This window comes from Tinamus guttatus, unplaced genomic scaffold, assembly GCF_059628265.1.
Source record: "Tinamus guttatus ecotype Peru unplaced genomic scaffold, ASM5962826v1 Tinamus_guttatus_pri_ptg000198l, whole genome shotgun sequence".
NCBI lineage: Eukaryota > Metazoa > Chordata > Aves > Tinamiformes > Tinamidae > Tinamus > Tinamus guttatus.
Window position 1 is genome coordinate 4,956,737 of NW_028288732.1, and position 22,135 is coordinate 4,978,871.

The window sequence follows — 22,135 nt, forward strand, 5'->3', positions numbered from 1 at the left end:
AAAAAAAATAGGAAAAAAGAACAAATTAGCAATTTTTGCTATCATTAAAGATTATCACCAGGTTTACATAGTGTTCTCACAGGAATATGAGCTGCTAAATATATTTGTAAACACTATGGGAAGCAGAGTGAGCAAGGAAACAACAGAATTTTAGGTGTTTATTTAGAGTAGTCCAATCTGACCATGAAGATGAAAATCACAGAAAGCTGAGTCACTGGGGATTAAAATAGCAATAAAATTCAGTGTCAGTAAGTACCAAGTCATACAGAGGGGAAAGTGTATCTCTTAACTCGTATCATTCAGGAAAGAGATCCCAAAGTCGATAGTTCTATGAAAATGTCATCTTAGCAGCAAGGCGTTGAAAGCATCATTATGTTACATTGCTTTCAGGTCATGAATACAGCTGAAGTCCCTCTCTAAGAGGATAGAGCAGAATCAGAAAAGACACAGAAAAGTGCAACAATGATGATCAGAGGTATGGAATAGCTTCCATACAAAACGAGCCTAAGTAGATTTTGCTTTTTCAGCTCGGGAAAGAAATGCCCGGGGGAGCTGTGGCAGGCACGCTGCTCTGAAGCCATGAATAGTGTGCAGAACCTGCATGAGAAACGGGCATTCATTAGTTTTTACAATGCAGAAAAATGAGGGGCACCCAGCTGAATTATGAGGCAAAAGGGTTGAAAGGAAGGGAAGCCAGTATCTTTTCACATGCACCTAATTAAAGCAGTGAACTTCTTGACAAAAATGTAAATGGACTCAAACAGGGTTTAGCCAAATGAATGGGAGCAGCAGCTCCGTTATAGCTATTAACCACAGTGAGCAAGACACAGCCCCCAATTAAAGACCTCACACTTCCCATTTCTGGCATGTGTCCGAATATTCTGGGGGAAAGATCTGCTACTTGCAGCTTTTTTGGTTCCTGGGGGTTCCCTCGTCAAGGCTTTGCCGTCCGTCGCTCACCCGAGTTTCCCGAATCTGCGACTAGGCAACTCGCAGGCTTCTGCTGCTTTAACCCTTCAGCACCTTTATTGTCCTCAATATTAAGAAAGTGTCCTGATTTTAATTTTTCTTGGGCAAAGTCTAGCTGCTCTGGTTATACAGCCAACAGTGGAGTAGCACTGTTTCTTCCCCGTAAAGACTTGGGTCCAAACACTTCCCTTTCTTGCTGTTTCATTTCTTGAAAATTAGAATTCATACCAGGTAATTAAATGGTCAGTCCTAGAAAAACAGACAATAGGAACTTCTGTGGTGAGAAATGTATTTTTGGAAAGCTAGTAATACTTTAAAACAATTGGAAGTGCCTGCACTTCCTCTGAATGGGGGATTTAAGAGGAGATCCTGATATCATCCCTATTTTGGGACGGATATAATCCTGCAGGAATTATTGGAGTTGCTGCTGACCTACATCTGTGTGCATGGGAAAAGAATCAGTCTCAATTTCTCCTCTGCAAAATGCTGCAAATAATAATAATAAAAAAATAAGCATGACTAAGCCATTTTAAATGTAAAGGGGAAAATAGTTTCTTTAATATATTACTGTAGGGAGACAGGTACATGAGAAATGGTGATCCAAAAATGATTTAAAACCACTAGATAATGAAACTGACTTGAATATTAAATATACATAAATAAAACATTTATTACACTTCTCGATGCCCTTATTCTTCTTCCCCATAAATATGTGCTATCATAACCCATGCACTGTCTTGTCACTGCTAATCAGCCTGAAGGCCAGGGGTCATTTTTCATCCAAACCATTTGTTTTTCCACAACTGCAGAGTAGAAGGAGAATTTCTTGAAGGGAACAATTAGAAGGAATTAAAGGCAGCGGAAAGCTTAGCCTAAAAGCTTTAAGGAGCAATTCCAGCTAAAGACAGATATGACGCCGTATAAAAATAAATAGGAGGTAATGCTGAGTTGTGCAGCTTGATAATGACATCTCTCAGCTGGGATAGAATTACCTGCTATCCCAGCAGCATCATCATTACATAGCTCACGCCTGTGATCAGTACGTGTCAAAATCCTTCATATTGACAAATGTGCTGTCTGCTTGCATCTGTGGAGAATGTTTTAGCAGCTGAGTGATTATGAATCAAAGCCCAGAGCTTACAGCCCCTACTGCCTTGCAATGCTTTCCCATTTGTCGCCTGACAAGTGAATGTATCTTGACTTCCCTCTGAGATTTTTTTTTTGCCTTCGCACGGTGTTTGATGAAAGACATTTGGCAAATTGGCAGTGGTGCCCTGTACATTGCAATTTGTAGCCAGCATTAAGAGTCTGAGCATGAAACGAGAGGGCAGGCTGCAGGCAAGAGGGGGAAAAATCCAAGCCCAGAGCTAAGCAGCACGTGAATAGTCATTTCAGGAGACAAACACGCAATTCTTTGCATTAAAAGCAAAAAAAAAAAAAAAAAAAGGTTTCTGATGGATTTTAAAGGATAGGCCATAAACATGTTCTCAGCGCACTTGGTTAACACTGTGGGTTATTACAAAGCAACCTCGTGGCTCTTGGGGTAGTTTGGGTTGTCCTCTTTTCCATGCCTATGCTGGCATGCTGCTGCCTTTGCCTTGGAAAGTCGCTCTTAGTGCCAGGGCGTGAGTTGCCATCAGAAGAAATAGCAAATTCGGATCCAGCATTGGCATCATCGAGGGGCATGGGTTGTCTGGTAGTTAATGTAACAACTTCCCCCTTCACCACAAACCTTGTCCGCAGGGTGTTTCAGAGGACGTGCATGGTGGTATCTGTATCTTCAGGTACAGCTCTTGGGTTTCTTTTCTTTTTTTTGGTGATATAAATAGGCAAATGGTTAGTCTTGCTTGTCAGTAGGTACAGCGGCAATCTTGAACTCTCCAACTAATTCTTTATGGTTAGTTCTGGACAACCCAGAGGAAACTAGTCTTCAGAAATTGTTTAATGCCCCCTCCATGAAAAGCAAAGTTCTTGGAGAGCTTATGGTGAAGAATCAGAAATGGAGACATCCCAAAACATCTTTAATAGTTTGGGGTGGCTCATTGCTGTATTGAATCATGGGACTTGGGGTGAGGAAGGCCTTTTACCACCACCCCTATGTGAGGGAGTCAGAACAGCAAGGTGAAAAAAACTCAAAAATAAGGAAAACTGAACCACAGAAAGACAGTTTGACACATCGCAGTTCTTTCTGTCACTAATTAATTCTAACATTCTTGTATTTCAAACAAGGGTAAGAACCAAGTAGGCAGAAGCCAAATGACTTTTAAGTAACCCTTTTTTTCCCCCAAATGCAGTTTAGAAGAGTATTTATTTTGTTACCATTAGCAACACAAGGTGTACACTGAGAATTCATTTTGGTGGTGCTGCATTTTTGTAATGTGTCATGCTGCTGCTGCTATTCCTTGTGTCAGTAAGACAATCTTCTTTCAAATTTGCATGTTTAGACTTTTTTCTTTAATGCGCATATGAAAATTGAATTTTCTTCCCATTGACACTTACGACAAAGTTAGTTGATTTGGGTGGGAAGAGCATTTGACTTCACTGCAACTCCTATTTCATTTACTTGGATCATTTTTGGCTATGGGGGTTTCCTTATCTGCGGTCTTGTAGGGAAACAGGATGTAGCTGGTAATGCAAACAAAGAGCATCAAAAACACAGAAACTTCATTTTTTATGTGTTCATCTCATAGTGTTTGTCTTTGATGTGCAAGAAGACTTGGTCGAATAGCTGCATGTAGCTGGGACATTGTCAGAGCCTCTCTGGACCTGCCTTGTTGCAGCCTTTGGTTCAGCTGCAGTTTTTATAAAATCTTTGTCCCTGCAATTTTTTATTTTTTTAACCACACGGTTTGGTTGTTGTGCCCACGTACGCACATGATTTTTTGAACAGCACCTCTCCCTTTGCCTTCTTGCTGTCTCCAAACCAGGCGGCGTTTGCTCTTAGGGCTCTCCTGGAGGGAAGAACCCCAGAGCCGCCTCCGCCGTGACGGCCTCCGTGTTGTTTTGTGTTGCAGATGTCGGCGATCGAGAACATGGCCGAGAAGCTGGAGAGCTTCAGCGCCCTGAAGCCAGAGGCCAGCGAGCTGATCCAGTCGGTGCCGTCGATGTTCAACTTCCGAGCGCCTCCGAGCGCCCTGCCGGAAAACCTGCTGCGCAAGGGCAAGGAGCGCTACACCTGCAGGTGAGGGCCTTGCTGTGGGCAAGGGCTTTGCCCTGGATCATCCCCCACTTGTAAGTGAGGCTGGAGCTATTCTATGAATAACTCCTCCCAAATTTGCTCATCGCCTTCATACTAATGGGTGTTCTCTCACTGTTAATTTTCGGATCGTGCGCTGCAGAAATGTTTTCCTCTGGCTTCTGTCTTGAATGTGCAAAGAGATCAACAATCACATGACGGAGCTATTAGGACATATATGTGCAGACTTGAAAGGCAGTGAAGGTTGTAAATCTTCATTGTAAATGCGACTACAATGAATTGCAGCTTTGTCAGCAAGAGCAGAATTAGCTGTGTGGTTATTTTGAGGGCTTATATATCATGGCGACAAAAAGTAGATAGGATGTTAAAAATAAAAGGTTGCACTTGAAAATCTCCATGTGGAGCAACCACTATCCCTGTTCACTTGAGAGCAAGTTGTGCATGCTCTGTCCCTATGCAAAATGGGCTGGATGTGATTAATAGAACTGGGCCAATTATAAACTAATTTATAATGTTTTACTTAAAGGGTAGGTGTAGAGCTCAAAACGTTTTTTCTTTTCTTTTTTGCTATTATTGTTCCCGTGACATATTATCGAGTTTGGAGAATGAGTTTTAAATTGCATTATTTAGGTCTCTCTATCATCTCCAGCATGCACAGGCATTTGACACTGGCGTATCAGTTTATCTGCTCTTTCTAGAAACATGTCACCTTCTTTCAAGACATGTTGTTATAGAAACATACCTTGATGGATTAGGTCTTTGAATCTTGTCTGGTCTGATCCTATTCAATGCGCAGAATGATGTCACGTTAGCTGACACGGAGAATGAGCTGAAAGATTTGAAATCTGCTCACCTCGAGCCAGAAATCCAAGGCTTTAGTAATGGGTTTTCATGATTCCAAATCTGAGCATGACAGAAAAGCTCTTAGCGAGCTTCAGAATTTGGGGTGAGCTTTCTTTAAAACTAGTTTGTGTTTCATATATCGCTTGCTTATGTGCAAGAAAAGCCAGTCAGGGCGAGCAATTCGGATTCCATGTGTATGGTGCCCTGTGTGTGTTTGCATCCACCACTTTTGATTTGCTGCATTATTTGCTGAGTGCGTTTACGGCAGTGTTAGATACCAAAGCAAAGCTGGCAGGACCAGATGTCACTCACTTCATTTGGGCTGTGCCTCCAGTGCAGCCTGAACCCAGCAGGAGCTGGCAGAGGTTGCTTTATCTTACCACCCATTCTCTCTTTGCAGATACTGTGGCAAGATCTTCCCGAGATCTGCAAACCTAACCCGTCACCTAAGGACGCACACTGGAGAGCAGCCCTATAGGTACAACCCGCTCCGGATAGCGGTTATGGGGATAAAGCAGCACCCAGCTGATTTACTGTTACTGATTTAGTAACAGCCCATTGAAGCTGGGGATGGCTTTGCCACTGGTTCCAGTGAATTTGGGGGTGGAAGGCCAGTGCCATCGGGAAAGGCACATTCCCACGGCCAGGAAGCCTGTGCTTGAGCTCCCTGGTGTGTGTCTAGGTGTGTGCACATGTTGCCATAGCCCCAGTGTGACTCACTGGTATTCATTTAGCTATTTATTCACAGCGGGTTTGCGAATGCGAGCCTCGCAAGATTGATTTTTGAAGTTACCAAGATAAATCCCAGGGAGGCAAGCGGACGCATTACGTTGAAGGAGATTTGGAAATCTCCTCTCTCCCCAGCATTGTGTTTGGGTTTCCTACAGAAACTGGGCGCAGCCTGCTGAGCTTTAATACATGTCCATGGAGCTCTTTGCTCGCTCGAGGGAATTACTCACTGTTTATTACCTGCTTTTTCTTTTGTTTACATAAGCTTTTGTCAGTAGAGGTCCATGGCTTTTTGTCTCGACCAAGAAATGCTCCTTACTGACCGAGCTGTTTTCGCAGTTAAACACGCCGTAAAAATTGTATTCCTTGCAAGAAAGTAAAACTGTCGGAGAATCCCTCTGCAGGGACATTGGCAAACGTGCCAATTTCCCTCTGTTTTGGGCAGACCTTTCTGTGCTTGTCTAAAAAAGGGTAGCTACATTCCGAGCTGTTCCTTGGTGTTGGAGCTGCAAGAAGGGAGAAGATTTTGCTTGTGGCTCGTAAAATTTGGATGGCTTAAAAGTGCTCTAGCAATACCTAGCATTCACTACCCTGCCACTCCAGGCCTTCCCAGCAGCTGTCCTTGCCTCAGGGGGTAGCTGGCACCTTTCAGCCATCACGATTGAAGAGATTTTCAGCAGAGCTCATGATCACCCTCCCCTTCCAGAAGTCTTTTCATAAGAGCCCAGTGGTAGTTGCAGTCTCAAGTTGGGTGTTTCGTGGATCATCTAGTTTCTGAAAAATTCCCCTTGCTGTTGTTAATTTGTTTCCTGCCCAATATGGATGCTGTCTGAGCTCTGCCTGATTAACCAAGACCTACCTTGATATGCAAGTGGCATCAGTGTCCAGGACAGCTATGTACAGGCAGAAATGAGTGTAGAAGCTTTATACCTCATTGAAAAAGAAAGATGAACTTGAATCAACTGGAAAGAAGCCAGTTTGTGTTCCAGGAAAACAAATACACAAATTTATACATTTTATGACCTGTAAAGAGCAGAGTAAGCTCCTTGTTTGTGAGGAAACAATATGTTTTTTGGGGGGCAGGGAGGAGTCTCTTAGGAAAATAGGATTCACATCTAATTTTGTTCAAGAGAGGTCCTGATCCATGTTGTACTTGTCCACTGCATAAAAGCCAGGAACAATTAGTAGCAGAATGGATGATTTCAGCACTAAAAAACAGTGTGAGAGACATGTTTTGAAGTATGGGGAAAGTAAAAGATTGAAAAACTAGAGCGATGAAGACTGTTGGCTAGTGGCCAACAAGAGAATTTGGAATAGTTATGGTACGACTTAGTAATGGCTTAAAGAGCAATACAGTAAAGGCTTTAGGGACTCCAAATCACTGCAGAGTATGAAAATTGATGCCTCTGGTACCAGAGTGATAGACTAAACTACTCACATTGGCACAGTATTAAAGGTTGGGATTGTTTATTGCTGGTTTTTGCAAGATAACCAAATTTCCTCTGGGATTAGCAATCGAGCAAGCTAATTCCTCAAAAAAAGATTTAATCACACAGTATAATTTAGAATAGGAAAAGAAATAGCCCTTTTTACCTTATTTGAGCATTAGAAAGGATCTGTTTCATGTGTTTTCCAGAAGTGTTTAATTGTATTGTATTGGCAGCACATGAAACAATAGAGTTATTGCTCTACTGTTTTCAAACTTTCCAACTTTGCATGCAACAGTTTCAAAAACACAGGAATCAATTACCCTAGGTAATTTGATGCAATTAAATTCTGAAATATTATGCTTCTTCCTAGATGAATATTTTTAAAAATAAAGACGAGTATAAATTAAAGCTAAAAAAGCCAGTTGTAGAAATGGCATCTCCATCCCAAGAAGAGAGCTCTTCAGCTCCTTGGGCAGGATATCTCTCCATTTCAGGGAGGTTTTGCCTGCATAGCCACCAAGAGGCTGCATCTTAGCACTGCCTGGGACTGGGCGGTGTGTCTCTTATGACAAATCTTGTGTGTCCAGCTACTAACAACCCCCTTTCTCCTACCTTTTTTTCGTTGTTTTAGATGCAAGTACTGTGACAGGTCCTTTAGCATATCTTCTAACCTGCAGAGACATGTCCGCAACATCCACAATAAAGAGAAGCCCTTCAAATGTCACTTGTGTGACAGGTGTTTTGGTCAGCAAACAAATCTGGACAGACATCTAAAAAAGCACGAGAACGGCAACATGTCTGGTAGGTTTCCCTTCTGCCTTTCCCTGCCCGCCGCGTGCAGCCAGTGCTCACACACATGGGCTTCCTCTTCACTCCCAACACTGCCTTTGAACACCAAGGGTGCATAGGCACAAGTCATTCTGCGTTGTCTGCTCCAGTGAGTGGATTTTTGGAAAAATATAAGTGCATAAGCTCTGTCGACGATTAAAGACCTTTGAAAATCCCTACATAAACTCTGCCCTTGTATAACAATTGCAACTGGACGATCTCTTTTCTTTTGGTTTTAATTAAGCCAAGCATAACATTTTGAGAGCAGCCTGGCAAAATAGGTTGCACCCCATCTCCCCAGTCACTTGGCTCTCAATAGGAGTCCTGGCTTCAGAGTTTTATGGACTAACTCTACAAGATTTTTTGTCACTCTCTGAAGTACCCCAACTGTCAAGAGATGAAAAGAACTGGTTGTTTTGGAAGGAAGCGTTGGTGTCTCCATAGCCCCCAAGATGTCTGTCATTGCTGTCTCCAAGTGTTAAACGAATATAGACTTTGGCGATTATGTCAATGACTGCTCCATGCTTTAAGTAAAGCTACATAATCAGTAGCTAAAATTAATTTCCATTTACTTAGTTTAGCCATTGCACTAACTCAGTTGTTGACTGACATTATTGAAATTGCGAGGTAACAGGAAGGAGATCTTGAAACATGTATTTGGCAAAAGCAGTTATAAACAATAGCAATAGCACCCAGCATATAAGCAGTAGTTTTGGCTGGACACCAACCTTAGCCCATGGAGTAATAATAGTTCCCTTCTAATTACAAATTTTACAGCCAAAAGACCACAGACCATTATGGACGGCTCTCGGGCCCTCATCCATTTTAACCATTGTTTCATTTTCAGTCTCCTTTAAATGGTTAAATATGTAAAACATAAATGAACAGCAACAAACCTGCTGCATTTTATCCTGTTAAGGTACTGCAACATCTTCACCTCACTCAGAACTTGAAAGCACAGGGGCAATCCTAGATGACAAGGAAGATTCCTACTTCACAGAAATTAGGAATTTCATTGGGAACAGCAACCACAACAATCAATCCCCTAGAAGCTCAGAGGAGAGGTAAGTTGGACTGGTTGTCCTTTGCAAGGCGACACTCTTCCTTCTCCAGTTTGGTTTGATATTAAGCTTGTTTTTTGCAACAATACTGCTATGTTGGATCAGAATAATTTCAGCAGTCTGGTCATTTCAGTTTTCACATCAGTATCTTCTGAAAAGGCGTCTGCTGATTCCTTCCCAATCATTCAAGAGCATGTTACTGGAGGCAGAGCCTGGACTGCAGGATGCAGCTATGAACAACTTTCTGTTAGCATCAGAAGCTCTAGGTTTCACAATGCTGTTTGTTTACCAGTTTCAATCTGTTAGAAAATTCCTTAGATTTGTATCCACTGCAGTAGAGCTGAATTCTATGTCTAATGGATAAATGCAAAGGGATTAGAAAGCCTTACAATTTAAATGTAAGTTAAATTCTTAAGAATAAATGAAAGATCATAAATGAAAATCCTTTCTAGCAGCCGCTTGACACCAAGAAAAATACTTACTAGGAAAAAGTCAGTGAGGCTCTTGGTAGCTCATAGCACTCTTAACTTTTGAGAGAGTTCTTTTAATTAAGAAGTACATGTGGGTTTCAGTTCTTCAAAAGTAACAGAAGGGAGACCATTCATTAATATTTTCAGCTAATAAGAATATAGCCAAGCAAAAAAAGACTGCTACGTAGGCGTGCACATTGACTATATGTATTTCTTTGGGACTGGGCATGGGGCTTGCTGATTTTTCAACCAATTTGCATTGCATTATCAACATCAAAAAATTTTTACCATTAGCGAGAAACTTCGCTGTCTTCTCAATTTCCAGATGTCTTTGTGAGGAAATAAAAATGGTGGACATAACACAATTTCCATGAAAGAATTGGATTAAGTGATTACATGCATATTCAAATTTCATTCCAGCTTGATTGGAAATGAGGGCTCAGGATTTTTTTCTTTGCACATCTGGTCTCAACATGTCTTCCAACAGGAAGTCAGCAAAGTGAAAAGGTTGCTGGGTTATACAGTGTTTCCTTTCTAAATTTGGCACTTCAAACTACTTTTGATGGATATTTTATCCCTGGCAAATTACTGCATTTGAAAGCATAATTAGAGAATCTGTTTTCTTAATCACATGGCTTTTGTTACTTTGGTTTTAGTCCATCTCCCTTTCCTTTCTAGCAGTCTCGATCAAACATAACAAGCAAGTTGGCAGCCCGAACTGCTCCACAATTTCTTATATGTGCCTATTTAGGTAAAGGATGATAAAGAGATACTGCTCTGATGATCTTGGAGGGAGGTGGTTGCCTCAGTTTTCCAGCATTGCTCCAGCCTCAAATTTTTTGAAACTGTAGTATGAACAGCTCATTCCCTGCCCTTTCTTAAGTACCGGACTTGTGATAATCATCTGGAATTTGCTCAGAAGATAGATGTAAGCTTATTGTATTTAGATAAATGATGCTATCATCTTAGAAGAAACTGACTTTCACTTACACACTCTGTGTAAGAAAGTCTATTTGTTAAAATGGCGAGTCAAGTGTTCAACATCTAATATGTTTCTAACGTGGGTCATCCTTATCTTGGGAAAGCTCTTGCTCTGGTCCATATTGTCCTGCACGGTTTGAAGCGTATAGAGTCTAAAGCTAACCATGGGCAGACAATACAGTTTCCATTTTTGTAACTGTATTCCTGGAAGAGTAAGGACCTTTTGCACGATTAGAACAATAGATGAATCAAGGCCTCTCGATTACGTAAAGCGGCGCAGCCGCTACCCCGTTGCCATACGTTTGTACGGCACCGCTGCATTCAGCCCTCTGATGCCACCAGTTCCTCCCACTGTAGATTTATCAATGCATTGGCAGTGCCCAATAGCTCTTGGTCAATGCCACATACACTGTGCAGGTACTGTGGATCAGACAAGGACAAGGACTTTGTCAAATGGAATATAAGCCTCTAGTTCAGCATGGACAATATGTGTCCATAAATGTCTTGTGGCAAGTGGGTAAGTCAGTGTTTGAAAGCAAAAGACAATGTAATAATAGTATATAGACCAAGAGGTTTTTCCACATACTTTTTGCTTTAATTACTCATTTAATAAGAGGATTTTCCTACTCAAAATACTGTCTGAGGCTGGTGACCTTTCTTTTAGTTACTCTAGTCCTTCAGATAAGTCAATAATGTGGCAATAAGTCAATAATTGTTGAGGCAATGTTGAAGGCCTTCAGTAGAACCCATTCGGGTCCTCATGTATGTAATCCAAAAGTTCAGTTAAGTAGTGTGGCTTCCAAACAGATGGTATTTTGAGCAAAATGAATTATGCATATGAACTTGGCTCAAAAACTCTGAACACAGTATTGGATATCGTTTTTGAAAATGTCAGATCTTCAAAGTTTTTCTGCTCCTACATCTTCTGTTAAAATTTATTGACTTATTTTGCCTAGACTTTTGCCAGTCATTTATCTGTGTGACTGGAAACATGAGATGAAATGGTGCATGAGAAAATGTAGAATGGCTAGCTGAACACAACTCCAAAGATCACTCTTGAGCGTTGAAAATCACCTTTTTAGGCCCTTAGGAGATTAGGAAAATCATATGCTACTTGCACTGCAACATCCCACTGATTTGGAGGTGGAATTTCCTACGATGCTGCCTAAACATCTGAAGCTAAGCAAGATACAAAATAAAAGACTTCTCTGGAAATCTTGTTATTCTATTGGGAGATCTTTCTTTTTTTTCTTATCTCTCTCATGAGTGCTGAGCTTTAGTATCTAATCTTTGATTATTGCATGTTTATTTTGATGCTTTCAGAATGAACGGCAGCCACTTTAAGGATGAGAAAGCCATGGTCGCCAGCCAGAACTCAGATTTGTTGGATGACGAGGAGGCAGAAGATGAAGTAATGATGGACGAAGAAGATGAAGAAACTGAAATTGCCGGGAAAGCAGTGAAAGAACCTGTTACAAGTGACATACACGAGGGGACTCCAGAGGAAGACTACGAGGAAACGAGTACTTTGGACATGAACTGCAAGGCTTCCCCTGGCAGGTTGGTTCCTTCCTAGTATTGGTGCAGTCAATATGCGAAGCCCAAACAATAACCCATACAAGGGTGCCAACGCCAAAATCTGTTGTCCTGTGGGAAATGGCCCTAAGTAGCAAACTTCCCAGTAACAATAGCAACGTGCATCTGTGTTGTGGTCAATACTGGCCCTATTTTCAGTCTCTTCGTGCGATCTGTAGCTGTTAAGAGGAAAAATAACTTTGCTTATGGAGCTCGGGTTCAGAGCGAGGCAGGAAGTGTTTGTGTGAGATGTGTTACCTCTTCCTTAAGTCTACCTGAATCTCACAACAGTCTCGTGAAAGGCTGCACTGAGAGCAGAAGAGAGACAGTTTAGAGCAGGTTCAAATGTCTGAGAGCGGCCGGGGAGCTCTTGGTCACCCAGGAGCCTGAATTGACATGAAAACTCCCTGTAACCTCCGTGGTTTTTTTGTAGGTATAAGGAGGAGGAGTACAATAAGACTGGACTTTCAGCTTTGGACCACATAAGGCACTTCACAGATAGCCTCAAGATGAGGAAAATGGAAGAAAATCAATACAACGAAGCTGAACTGGCAGCTTTCAATAATTCCCAGCTGCCGGAGGACTTGAAACAACCGTTGTACAGGAAATCCAAATCCCAGGTAAACGCTTAACTCCATGGAAATTTTGGTGTCAGACAGATACGCAGATGATTAAATTACTGATGTGTGGCAGGCAAGGTCATTTCATCTTGCCCAGCTGGGCTGATCTCCATATCTCTAAAGCTCCCTGGATGTGCCCTGGCCTCCCCTTGCTTCTCCCCAAACACCTGGAATACCAAAGCCCCACCACACACGTCACTAGATGATCTGCTCCCAGGTCTTGCAGTATTTTCTTGTTTTTTTTTTTTTTTTTTTTGCTATCTGTGTTCCTTTTTCCCCTTTGCAGAGATGCAGATAGGCATGTTCTGCTTTCGGGCAGACACTATGGTCAGACTGAAACTGTTTGCAAGGGTGCAAGCAAGTCTAGCAAGTTTTTGGGTGTTCTATTTATTTTAATAGGTAAATTTGTGGGATTCTACTACCTGCACGTCCTCAACACGTTTTTAAAATAGTGTTACTTGGAATGACATCTTAGTGGCATTTATTCAATATTATTAGAACAAATTAAAGTGTTTTTTTCCTAGTCTTTAAAAAGTGTCCTGTTCTAAAAATTACAGAATGTGCCCATAGTGACAAAACAAAGCAGAACGTGATATTTTTTGTCATATAGTATCAGCCAAAAGCTGATATGTTTCTTTGGGAACACAGTGCTTGAGAAGAACGTGAAGGCAGACGCACGACTCAGCTTGCTTAATGCTGTGTGCTTCCCAGAGCTTTGTGAGTGCAGATGGAAGCAAAAATAATGACTGCTATCAGCAATGGGAGGGTTGATAGTGGTTCTACCTGCTGCCTTTTGGTGTTGTCCTTACGCCGGTGGGTCTCTACGTGTCGTGCTCTGCTGCAGAGCTGAGCAGGGCGCCGCGGGCTGACGTCTCCCTGTGCTTCCCCACGCAGGCCTACGCCATGATGCTGTCTCTCTCCGACAAGGACTCCCTGCATTCCGCAGCCCACAGTTCTCCCAACATGTGGCACAGTATGGCGAGAGCTGCCGCCGAATCCAGCGCCATCCAGTCCATCAGTCACGTATGACGGTGCGAAGGCTGACCAAGAATGGGACCAAGTCCAAACCAGTAGCATGGCTCTTTCGTATATGACTATTTAAAAGACTGCTGAGCAGAATGCCTTATAAATCTGCAGGGTCACTCATTTAAAGTCTGGTGACCTTAAACTGAATAATTTTAAAAAGAAAGAAACTATTTATTCTCAATATTTTGTTTTGCACAGCAAAGGCAGCTGCTGACTTCTCGAGGATCAATGCGACTTAAAAAATAAAAAGTTTCGGTGGATTATGTAAACCGGGGCCGGGAAAAAGTGTCTTCCAGTTCACCCGGCTTTGAGGAGCAGGGGCAAAAGGGTTAAGACTGCATTGACACACACATGGGCACTCCTTTAAAGTAGTAACTGAATTGATTTTCTTTTTGTATAATATAGTTTGACACAGGATTGGGAACAGTTGCTTTTATGTACAAATCTCTTCATTAAGGCTTTATGCATTTTAGCCCTTCAAAGAAAGAAAATAGTTCTGTGAAATGCACACTCTCCATCCTAAACGTAGAAGCGAGTAACCGGGAATGTTTTGTTCTCTCCATAATTCTTTTGCCTTCTCCACTGCATTGTTAAAAAAAAGGAAAAACAAGAAAAAAAAAAAAAACTGTGAGAAACAATTCATAAGAGGCTTGTGTATATTGTAAACTATGAATGTTCACTACTCCAAGAAGCTAAATCATCCAGCTAATTCCGTGAAAGCACCATGTTCATCGTCAGTACCACTAGTTCCAATCGTTGTAAGGAGATTTTAATTTTAGACAATCATGTCGCTATTTTGTTGTATCGTTTCCTTCCCCCTCCCCTCTAATTTCTTCTTTGTGTTGTGTGTACCATGTATTTATTTGTTGGCAAACAATTGTTTGTTGATTAAAATAGCACTGTTCCGATAACAAACAGCACTGCTCCAGTCCCCCACTGCTTCATGATGCAGGCACCCATGTACTTCAAAATAAGTGAGGTGAACTGATCTGTGTATATGGGAGTGCAAAACAGTGTTTGAAATTTTCTTACATTCCTCTTTTATTTTATTTTTTTTCCTTTTAATGAACTAAATAACTAATAGATGCGACTTAGTTTTTTTTGTAATACAGTAAATTGATTCAATTGTATAAACAGTTATAATTTCTTCATGAAAGCATGATTCTTCTGATTAAAAACTGTACCCAATATTTTATGCTGGTTGTCTGCGAGCTTGTGTGATGTTATGTTCATGTTAATCCTATTTGTAAGATGAAGTGTTCCAAATTTATGTTTAAAAAAAAATAAATAAATAACGGAAGGTATTCAGTTATTTTTTCGGGGTTCTTTTTTTTTTTTTTTTTGGCCTTTAGTGAGGGACCAGATTTATTTTTTCCTTTTGTTTATAATCTCATTTTGGAATAATCGGCAAGTTGAGGTACTTTCTTTAAATGCTTTGTACAATGTAACTGTTACGCATTTCAGTACATTACTATGGGAGGATCGAGTTAAAAAAAAAAGAAAAAAAAGAAAATAAAGGACTACAAAACTGAAGGGAGCTTTTTCTTTCTTGTCTGGTTCTTGTGGAGCTCTGGCCGCGGGTGGTCACGGCGAGGCTGGTGGTGGCACGTGGAAGTCTCTCGTGCTGGTGATTTAGGGCCTGAGCCAATGTCACAGCAGAAGGCTTTAGATCACACCTTGAAGCTTCAAAACGCTCCCATGGAAAAGAGAAATATTTCACTTATTTGTACAGAGGGGACAAGCACAAGGTCACATTTTGAGCTCTGTTGCAGAGCCTCAGGCCTGGGGTGCTCTGCTGCCAGCCCTGGGAGTGCTGGTGGGGCAACCTCATGGCTTAGAGCTTCGGACTAAGCGTGGAAACGTCCTCCAAAGCCAAGGCTGAAGCGGAGCACCACAAACCAGCGTCCAGAGACTGCGGCAGCACTAAGGGAGCATTTGGGCTCTAAAAGCAAAAAGAGGTGTTCCCGTTGGCGCGCTCCCTCCGAGGGCAGGGTCAGAGCCCTGCGTCCTGTGGCCGGGCAGACCGGTGGGAGGTGGGATGGCCAGAAAAGCCCATTTCATCCTGCACGTCCCGGTCTCCTCCTACACTCCACAACCAGAGAGGGACCGAGACCCGGCAGATCCAGCCAGGTGCCTCCACGAGCGGCTCTTGGTGCCTCAGCCTCAAGCACAGGTTGGTGCCAAGCGGTGACCTGTGGGCCTGCAAATTTCCATATGTGAGGCCTGAACGCATAGCTGGGGGAACAGCAAAACAAGGCTCGCGTGCCGGCTTTGCTGCCGGGCATAGGCAGGTAACTGCACAATCTGCCACTATTTTTCACGCAGTTAAAGCCGCTTTGGAACATGACTTTAGGTCGTTGCCAAATAAAGGGAACAAATACATTAATCAAGTCCAGTTTTATCTGCAAACGGCTTTCCAGATCTTTTTCCCCTTTAGAGTGATGGAATGACAGTTCTTATCAGTGCTCCTCTCACCTGCCCTAGGTGAAAGGAGATTTTGGAGGTGGAGAAAGGGTGGGACAGTTTCTGCAGGGATTAATGTGCTCAATTAAAGTACTGCACTCCCATCAAACAGCCAGCAGCGAAAGTGCTCTTTGAGAGGACCTGTAGGGCCATTTTAACCTCTGCCAAAGAGGTTTTATTGACCGTTGGGGAGGGGTTCCCCCGAGCTGACACCTACTTGCTGGCTCCAGACGCTGGTGAAGAACCACAGCTCACGGGACCTCCTGGAGAGCCCCAGTCCCACAGCCACCTTCCCAGTGTAGCATGAGGAGCAGAAGGCCAACGGCCTTCCAGTCAAAACCTGGGGACATCAAGGGACAGAAGGAAAAGCAGCTGGAGCATCTTTTATATACGGGCATTACTCATACAGATCCTCTCATAAAGGATTTTTTTAAAAAAAACTTTATTATTATTATTACTACTGTTCAGCTGTAAAAGTTACTTTGTAATGTACCAAGAGGCTAGTTAGCGCACAGCATGGAAAACAGCAGGTCTCAGCACTGGTGAGATTCCTTGGCATAAAAACATGGAGTTTGTGACCTTGTAGGACTACCTTATCTGTCAGACTCCTTCAACTTCATTTTTACAGTTTAACACGATGCTGATTTTCCTTGTGTTTCCTCAATGGCAGCAATAGTCCATAGGAGAGCAGCCAAAAAACAAATCGAAATTGCATTCTTTCATTTGAGTACAAAGCAGAAAACAAAAGAACCCCAACTAAACCCACAAGACCGAGCAATTTTTGTGTTTGTGTCATAAATTCCTTAGAGGACCACACAGACAGGAGCAAATGTACTTGCCCAGATGTGAAGAGCCTGCAAAGTCAGGCCCGTGATTTCTGGCTATGGTGATTATTCTTTTTTTCCGAGAAAAATAATAAGTACTTAAAAAAAAAATCCTTCAAATTCTTTCAGTATCATCCTACTGTTCATCCTACTGGGGTAGTTTTCCCTAAGTCAACAAACCATTCCCACGTGATGCAGAGCGTTTATGACAGGAAGGCTCTGCATATTACGGTCTCAATTTCTATCTGCTGAACATAACAAACAACCAGAGTGACGAGATGATTAATCAATATTCCACTTTGGCCCAGCTCAGCCTGGCTGAGCCCCTGCTCCCTTTTGTGGCATGGCCACATTTGCCGAGTGATGGAAGGGGAAGTTATTAGAGAGACGCTGCTTTTGCGCCGAGGGGCTCAGTCTGGCCGGTTGCTACATGTATGTCTTGAACTTTAAAACTCTCTGTCAGTTCCTTCTCTTTATACATTGAATTCTGGAACGTTTCAGCGGCCTCTGCTGCCTTCCAAACGTATTAAGTCTCATTTGTGGCTTCACTGGTCAGTCAAATAGTGGCACAGAAAAGCGAGCTCATTTTAAAGATGCTTCCAGTAATGATTTAAACAAAATAAGACCATCCAGGAGCAAACAGAAGAGCCTTTCTCCGTGTCCAGGCCCGCATACCTTGCCAAGGCTCCAGTTATAAGTAAAATGTATTCTGACTGCTGGCCAAAACTGTCTTTTTTCCCATCCCATTGAAAGTCTCTGTACGTTTTTGCATATACCTTGTATGTGGAGTCCAATAGCCCTATTAATTCACCCTTTGTTTCAGTATAGAAAATGGTGCCAACTTTATTAAATGCTCAGCTTTGCAATTCAGATTCCCTTAATGAAAACCTGGGGAGGAGGCATTAAATAAAAAAAACTAAAAACACGGTATTCTGGTTTTGTTCCGTTTTCTTTCCTTCCACCTTCCTGAAAACTGTTTTCTTCTAGTAACAAATGAATCCGAGTTTGCCATTTTCCCAGGATTGAGATTTTAATCGGAATAGCATTCAAATAATCCCTCACCAGAGGCCCTGCCGTTATTCACAGCCCCAAGGTGTTTCTTACAAGGCTGGAGCTCTTTTCACCCAGTTACTGGCTGAATTTGGGGGGGAACAGTCACATCCTGAACACAACCATCAATCCGACTGAACACAAACCCCTTGCCCTGCCCCGCAAGGGCTTCCTTTTCCTTGATCCAGAAGCGCCTGTAGTTTAGTGGCAGTGCAAGCTATTTGCATCTATAATTTATAAATGCACTCAGGAAAGTTTGGGGAACCTTTTGTTATGGAAGGTGCTATGGAAATACAAAAGTGCTTTCATATAATTTGTTGTGTGCGACCTTCACCTGCATCTACTCTGTCAAACTGACTGGAGGGTCTGCAAGATGCTACCTTCTGAGTGGAGCCTCCTCTTCCCTGCTGTATTTTAATACTAATTAACTCCAGAAAGGCCGGAGAAACATAATGAAATGGCTCACTTGAAGCAAAAGTTTTTCCTGCAAGTCTTCGAAGAGGCCTCCCACCTTGGGAGGGTCTAGTGGGAGAAAAGGGTTGGTGGTCATTTTGATGCTAAATTATCAGTAATTAAGAAGTTCATTTTGTGGGATTGAAGAAAATTTTTAACAGCTGCTTCTTTAAGGCCTTTGTTCCGCATTTTCATTAGCATGTGCTAAGGCAATCTGGAAAATATATTTACATCTATATTATGCTATGTCAAGACCCCAGTGTCTGTACCTGGGGGCAGATCCATATGAGATAGCTGAGGCTGGATTTGCCAGCTCGCACATGTGGAAATGTTCAATTTGCAATATGATTAGAGCCCTCACAACAAAGCCCGCTTGATACCTGTGGCATATTTGTTTCATGGTAAGTGCAGAAACTTCTCCAGACCGGGTCGTGTTTCGCGCTAGCAGCCAACTCAAACTGCAGAGGTAGCGCTCGAATTCCCGGGGAATCTCCTTAAACCGGCGCACGTCAGGCCCAATTAGCGTCCCGGCCGCCCCGTGCTAATTGGCCTGGGGCACCCAGCGGGGACGCTGGGCAGCCCTCCCCTGCACCCAGGCTCCTGAGGGCCCTGGCATTGCAGCAGGGATGTCCTTCCCCGACCACATCTTTGTCCGTCTGTCCTGGACAAAGATGCAGCAGCATCAGTGGGATCTGTGATGGCATCGCATGGCTTCCTAGTGAAAATGATCTTTAGAAAAGCCTATGTGCACAGCAATATTTTAAAATTGTTAATCTGGATGTTAAATCTGGAGGAAACACTCCACCGTAACTCCCTCCTTTTCATTAAAAGGGGAAAACTTTGGGGAATATTAAATATTCATAATATTAAGACATATTGAAAAGAAGGCACAGGAGATGTTCTCACAGCTCAAAGCCTCCTGTTTTAGTGATGGATAATCTCAGCAAGCAGGGGAGCAGCACGAAACCCCAGCCCGCTGCAGCTGCAGCAGCCCTGGCGCGCGTTGGGCTGCTCTTTCTCTTTCCCTAGGAGGGGACGAGCCGAGATACGCAGCCCAGTCTGCTGCAATCACATCCATGCAATAAAACGGAGTTCACAAGGATCCCCAGAACCTCTGCGCTGTGTAACCACAAGCCACAAAGCGCTTCGCTTTGCACTGTAACAAAGTAGAGACCTTTATTGCATTTAGACTTGATTCCCTGGTACTCCTTTTGGAAGCCATTATGCTGTTTTTATTACTTAGGAGCTATTAAAACCTTAACCACTGCATGGAGCGCCTCGCTCCAGCTTTACACTCATCCATAAAATCTCTGAGTGGAAGCTCAGGAGCTTGTTCCTGGCCCCGACGTGCTGTCAAGGGAGCAGTGCCAGCCGCACGTCCCGGGATGTCCCTGCTGGGGACGAGCACGAGCACATGGAGGAAGCACAACTTGCAACTGGAGTTTCACCATCCTTCACTTCCCGCTTGTAAAGACCCACGGAAAGGCATGGATTTGGCATGGAGCTGGGCAGGAGCAGCACTCAAGGGTGACCAGGGTAGCTCTGGAACTGCCACCATGACCCATCCCGACGGAGCATCCATGCAAACCAGCCCGGCCCCAGGGCTCCAACAGATGTGGCAGGGTGTGCACGGAGGGCTCTCGGGACCCCCGTGTTGCTCTTCCCCCTCCTTGGATGCTGGTGGCGGGTGTAAGACAGGAGCTAGCTCAAAGCCCTTCATTATTTTTTCTTTCTTTCTTTCTTTATTTTTTTTATTATAGAGCCCAAAAATCCAGCTTTCTCAGCTCACCGCTAGTTTCCAAATCATAACTTCCTCCTCCTCCACTCTGCCACTGAATTTTTAATATTTCCTCTTTGGAAAATGTTAGGAGTCTCGGCAGGGTGTTGGTTTCTGCTGCAACGCTGCTCCGCCGGGGGCCTGCGCTGCCTTGGGGCAGCTCTGAGCCACCAAGAGAGTCACCCTACCTGCCCTCCCCAGGAAAAAACAAACAGCAGCAACACGAAAACCTGGAGGCCCAGCCTGGAAATTATCCGTGTTTAACGCTGCCTCGCTTGGCTGGAACAATGAACCCGGCACGTTTTCTTTCCCACTCCGTGTCCCTGCCGAAGCGGCCACAACTTTGTGGTGCGGCTCTCGCGCGCAGCCCACAGCCACAATGCGTAATCTCCGCAGGGTTATCAGTTATGTCATGAATTATAAAGCCTCCAATCAGCGCAGTGGGAAACAACGTTTTCATTTAATACCAGGAGAAACAGTGGAAGTCAGCGATTGATACCAACACAATGATGGGAAAAAGTGTCCAGAGGTGCTACTCACATAATCTCATTTTACAACATCTTGAAAATTCAATAGAAAGGACTTTGCTAACAATACCAGAATGACATACCGCTGATTATTGTTCCTAAAGCTCTTAACAATGAGAAAGCTCTCTAAATATATCTCAACAAAAAAGCATATAACAGTTTGTTTCTCTTTTTTTTTTTTTTTTTTTTTCCTACAAAGCACATAGTATTAGTCAACAATTGCTTGGTGCTGCAAGCCCATAGAGCCTGCTGGTTGCTAATGTTCTGGGAAACAACCTCTTGAAAGTTTTTTTTTTTTTTTTTTCTTTTTTAAACATGCCTAACAATTGTATCTTTAAACAATTCTGGGCGCATAAGTATCTGCAAATGGCAAGGACCCACTCAAAGGTATTTTCTTAAGGCTGGAGAAAGAACTAACTGCGCTCACATTTTTTTCACACACTTCAAAACTCAGACGCGAGAAGTAATTTTTAGCTCACAGCAGAAATGAAAACCTTTTTAAGGAGCAACTGTTTCTTGTTAGGCCCCGCTCTAGGCAGACCCGGCTCCGCGCGCGGCGCGTGAGCGCTCTCCTGCTCCTGCTGCCTTTGGCAGGGGGTTAAAACGCAATTACACGAGGATTAAATACAGTGCGACACGGCCCTGAGAAGCAAAGTGGAAATAAGCATATATTTGTTGATGTTGCCACAATTTAGAGCTTCATCTAGCAGCCGCTTGGTAGTCAGGATTTACTAGCTAAGAGCCCTGATAATAATTCCTGAGCATGATTCATTGCTCGGCGCTTTGGAGCAGTCCGTTCCTTGGGACCTTTCCCGTCGGGTAAGGAAAGGCGCATCCCGGAGCCAGGATCCCGCTGAACCTGCCCTCCCGCTCGGCGTCCTGCGGCTGGGCACACAGCAGGTTCAATCACACGTCTCAATCCCTCCGGTAACGTCGGCATTCAGAAAGCAAACCGAACCCGCGCGTGTCACACAAAGCTTAATTGCATTTACGGCACTAAAAAGCCAATGAAAGATCCCTAAAAATCATTAAGTGAAGCAGACACTGCATCGCGTTACTGAGTCAACAGCAGTGATTTTTTTTTTTTGAATGAATGAAATAAATGTGTCATGTTGAAGGAGATCAAGTGAAATATTCAATGGATTTTCTTTTATTACACACTCTTAATCTCTCTGTTTATTATTTAAGTGGTTAATAAGCAATTCCTAAAACAGATCCAGAAGGTGTCTTTAGCAGCCTGACTGTCAGCCCACACCATCAATACATGTTTTCCACAAGGGCTTTGCAATCCTATCTTGATTTTGCCTTAAACA

The 22,135-nt window shown here is 43.1% G+C and overlaps 1 protein-coding gene across 4 annotated transcripts in view; it reads left to right on the forward strand.

Annotated features, from left to right (window-relative positions):
* Positions 1-15,265, forward strand: part of MECOM (MDS1 and EVI1 complex locus) — a 46,803-nt gene extending 31,538 nt beyond the window's left edge. For all 4 annotated transcript variants that reach the window (XM_088523929.1, XM_088523930.1, XM_010218627.2 and 1 more), the window contains 7 exons: positions 3,984-4,150; positions 5,409-5,486; positions 7,799-7,968; positions 8,915-9,059; positions 11,831-12,067; positions 12,516-12,702; positions 13,597-15,265. In XM_088523929.1, the coding sequence (XP_088380055.1) occupies positions 3,984-4,150; positions 5,409-5,486; positions 7,799-7,968; positions 8,915-9,059; positions 11,831-12,067; positions 12,516-12,702; positions 13,597-13,731 (1,119 nt within the window). In that variant the 3' untranslated portion in view covers positions 13,732-15,265. The remainder of the gene's footprint in view (positions 1-3,983; positions 4,151-5,408; positions 5,487-7,798; positions 7,969-8,914; positions 9,060-11,830; positions 12,068-12,515; positions 12,703-13,596) is intronic.
* The last annotated feature ends 6,870 nt before the right edge of the window (positions 15,266-22,135 follow it).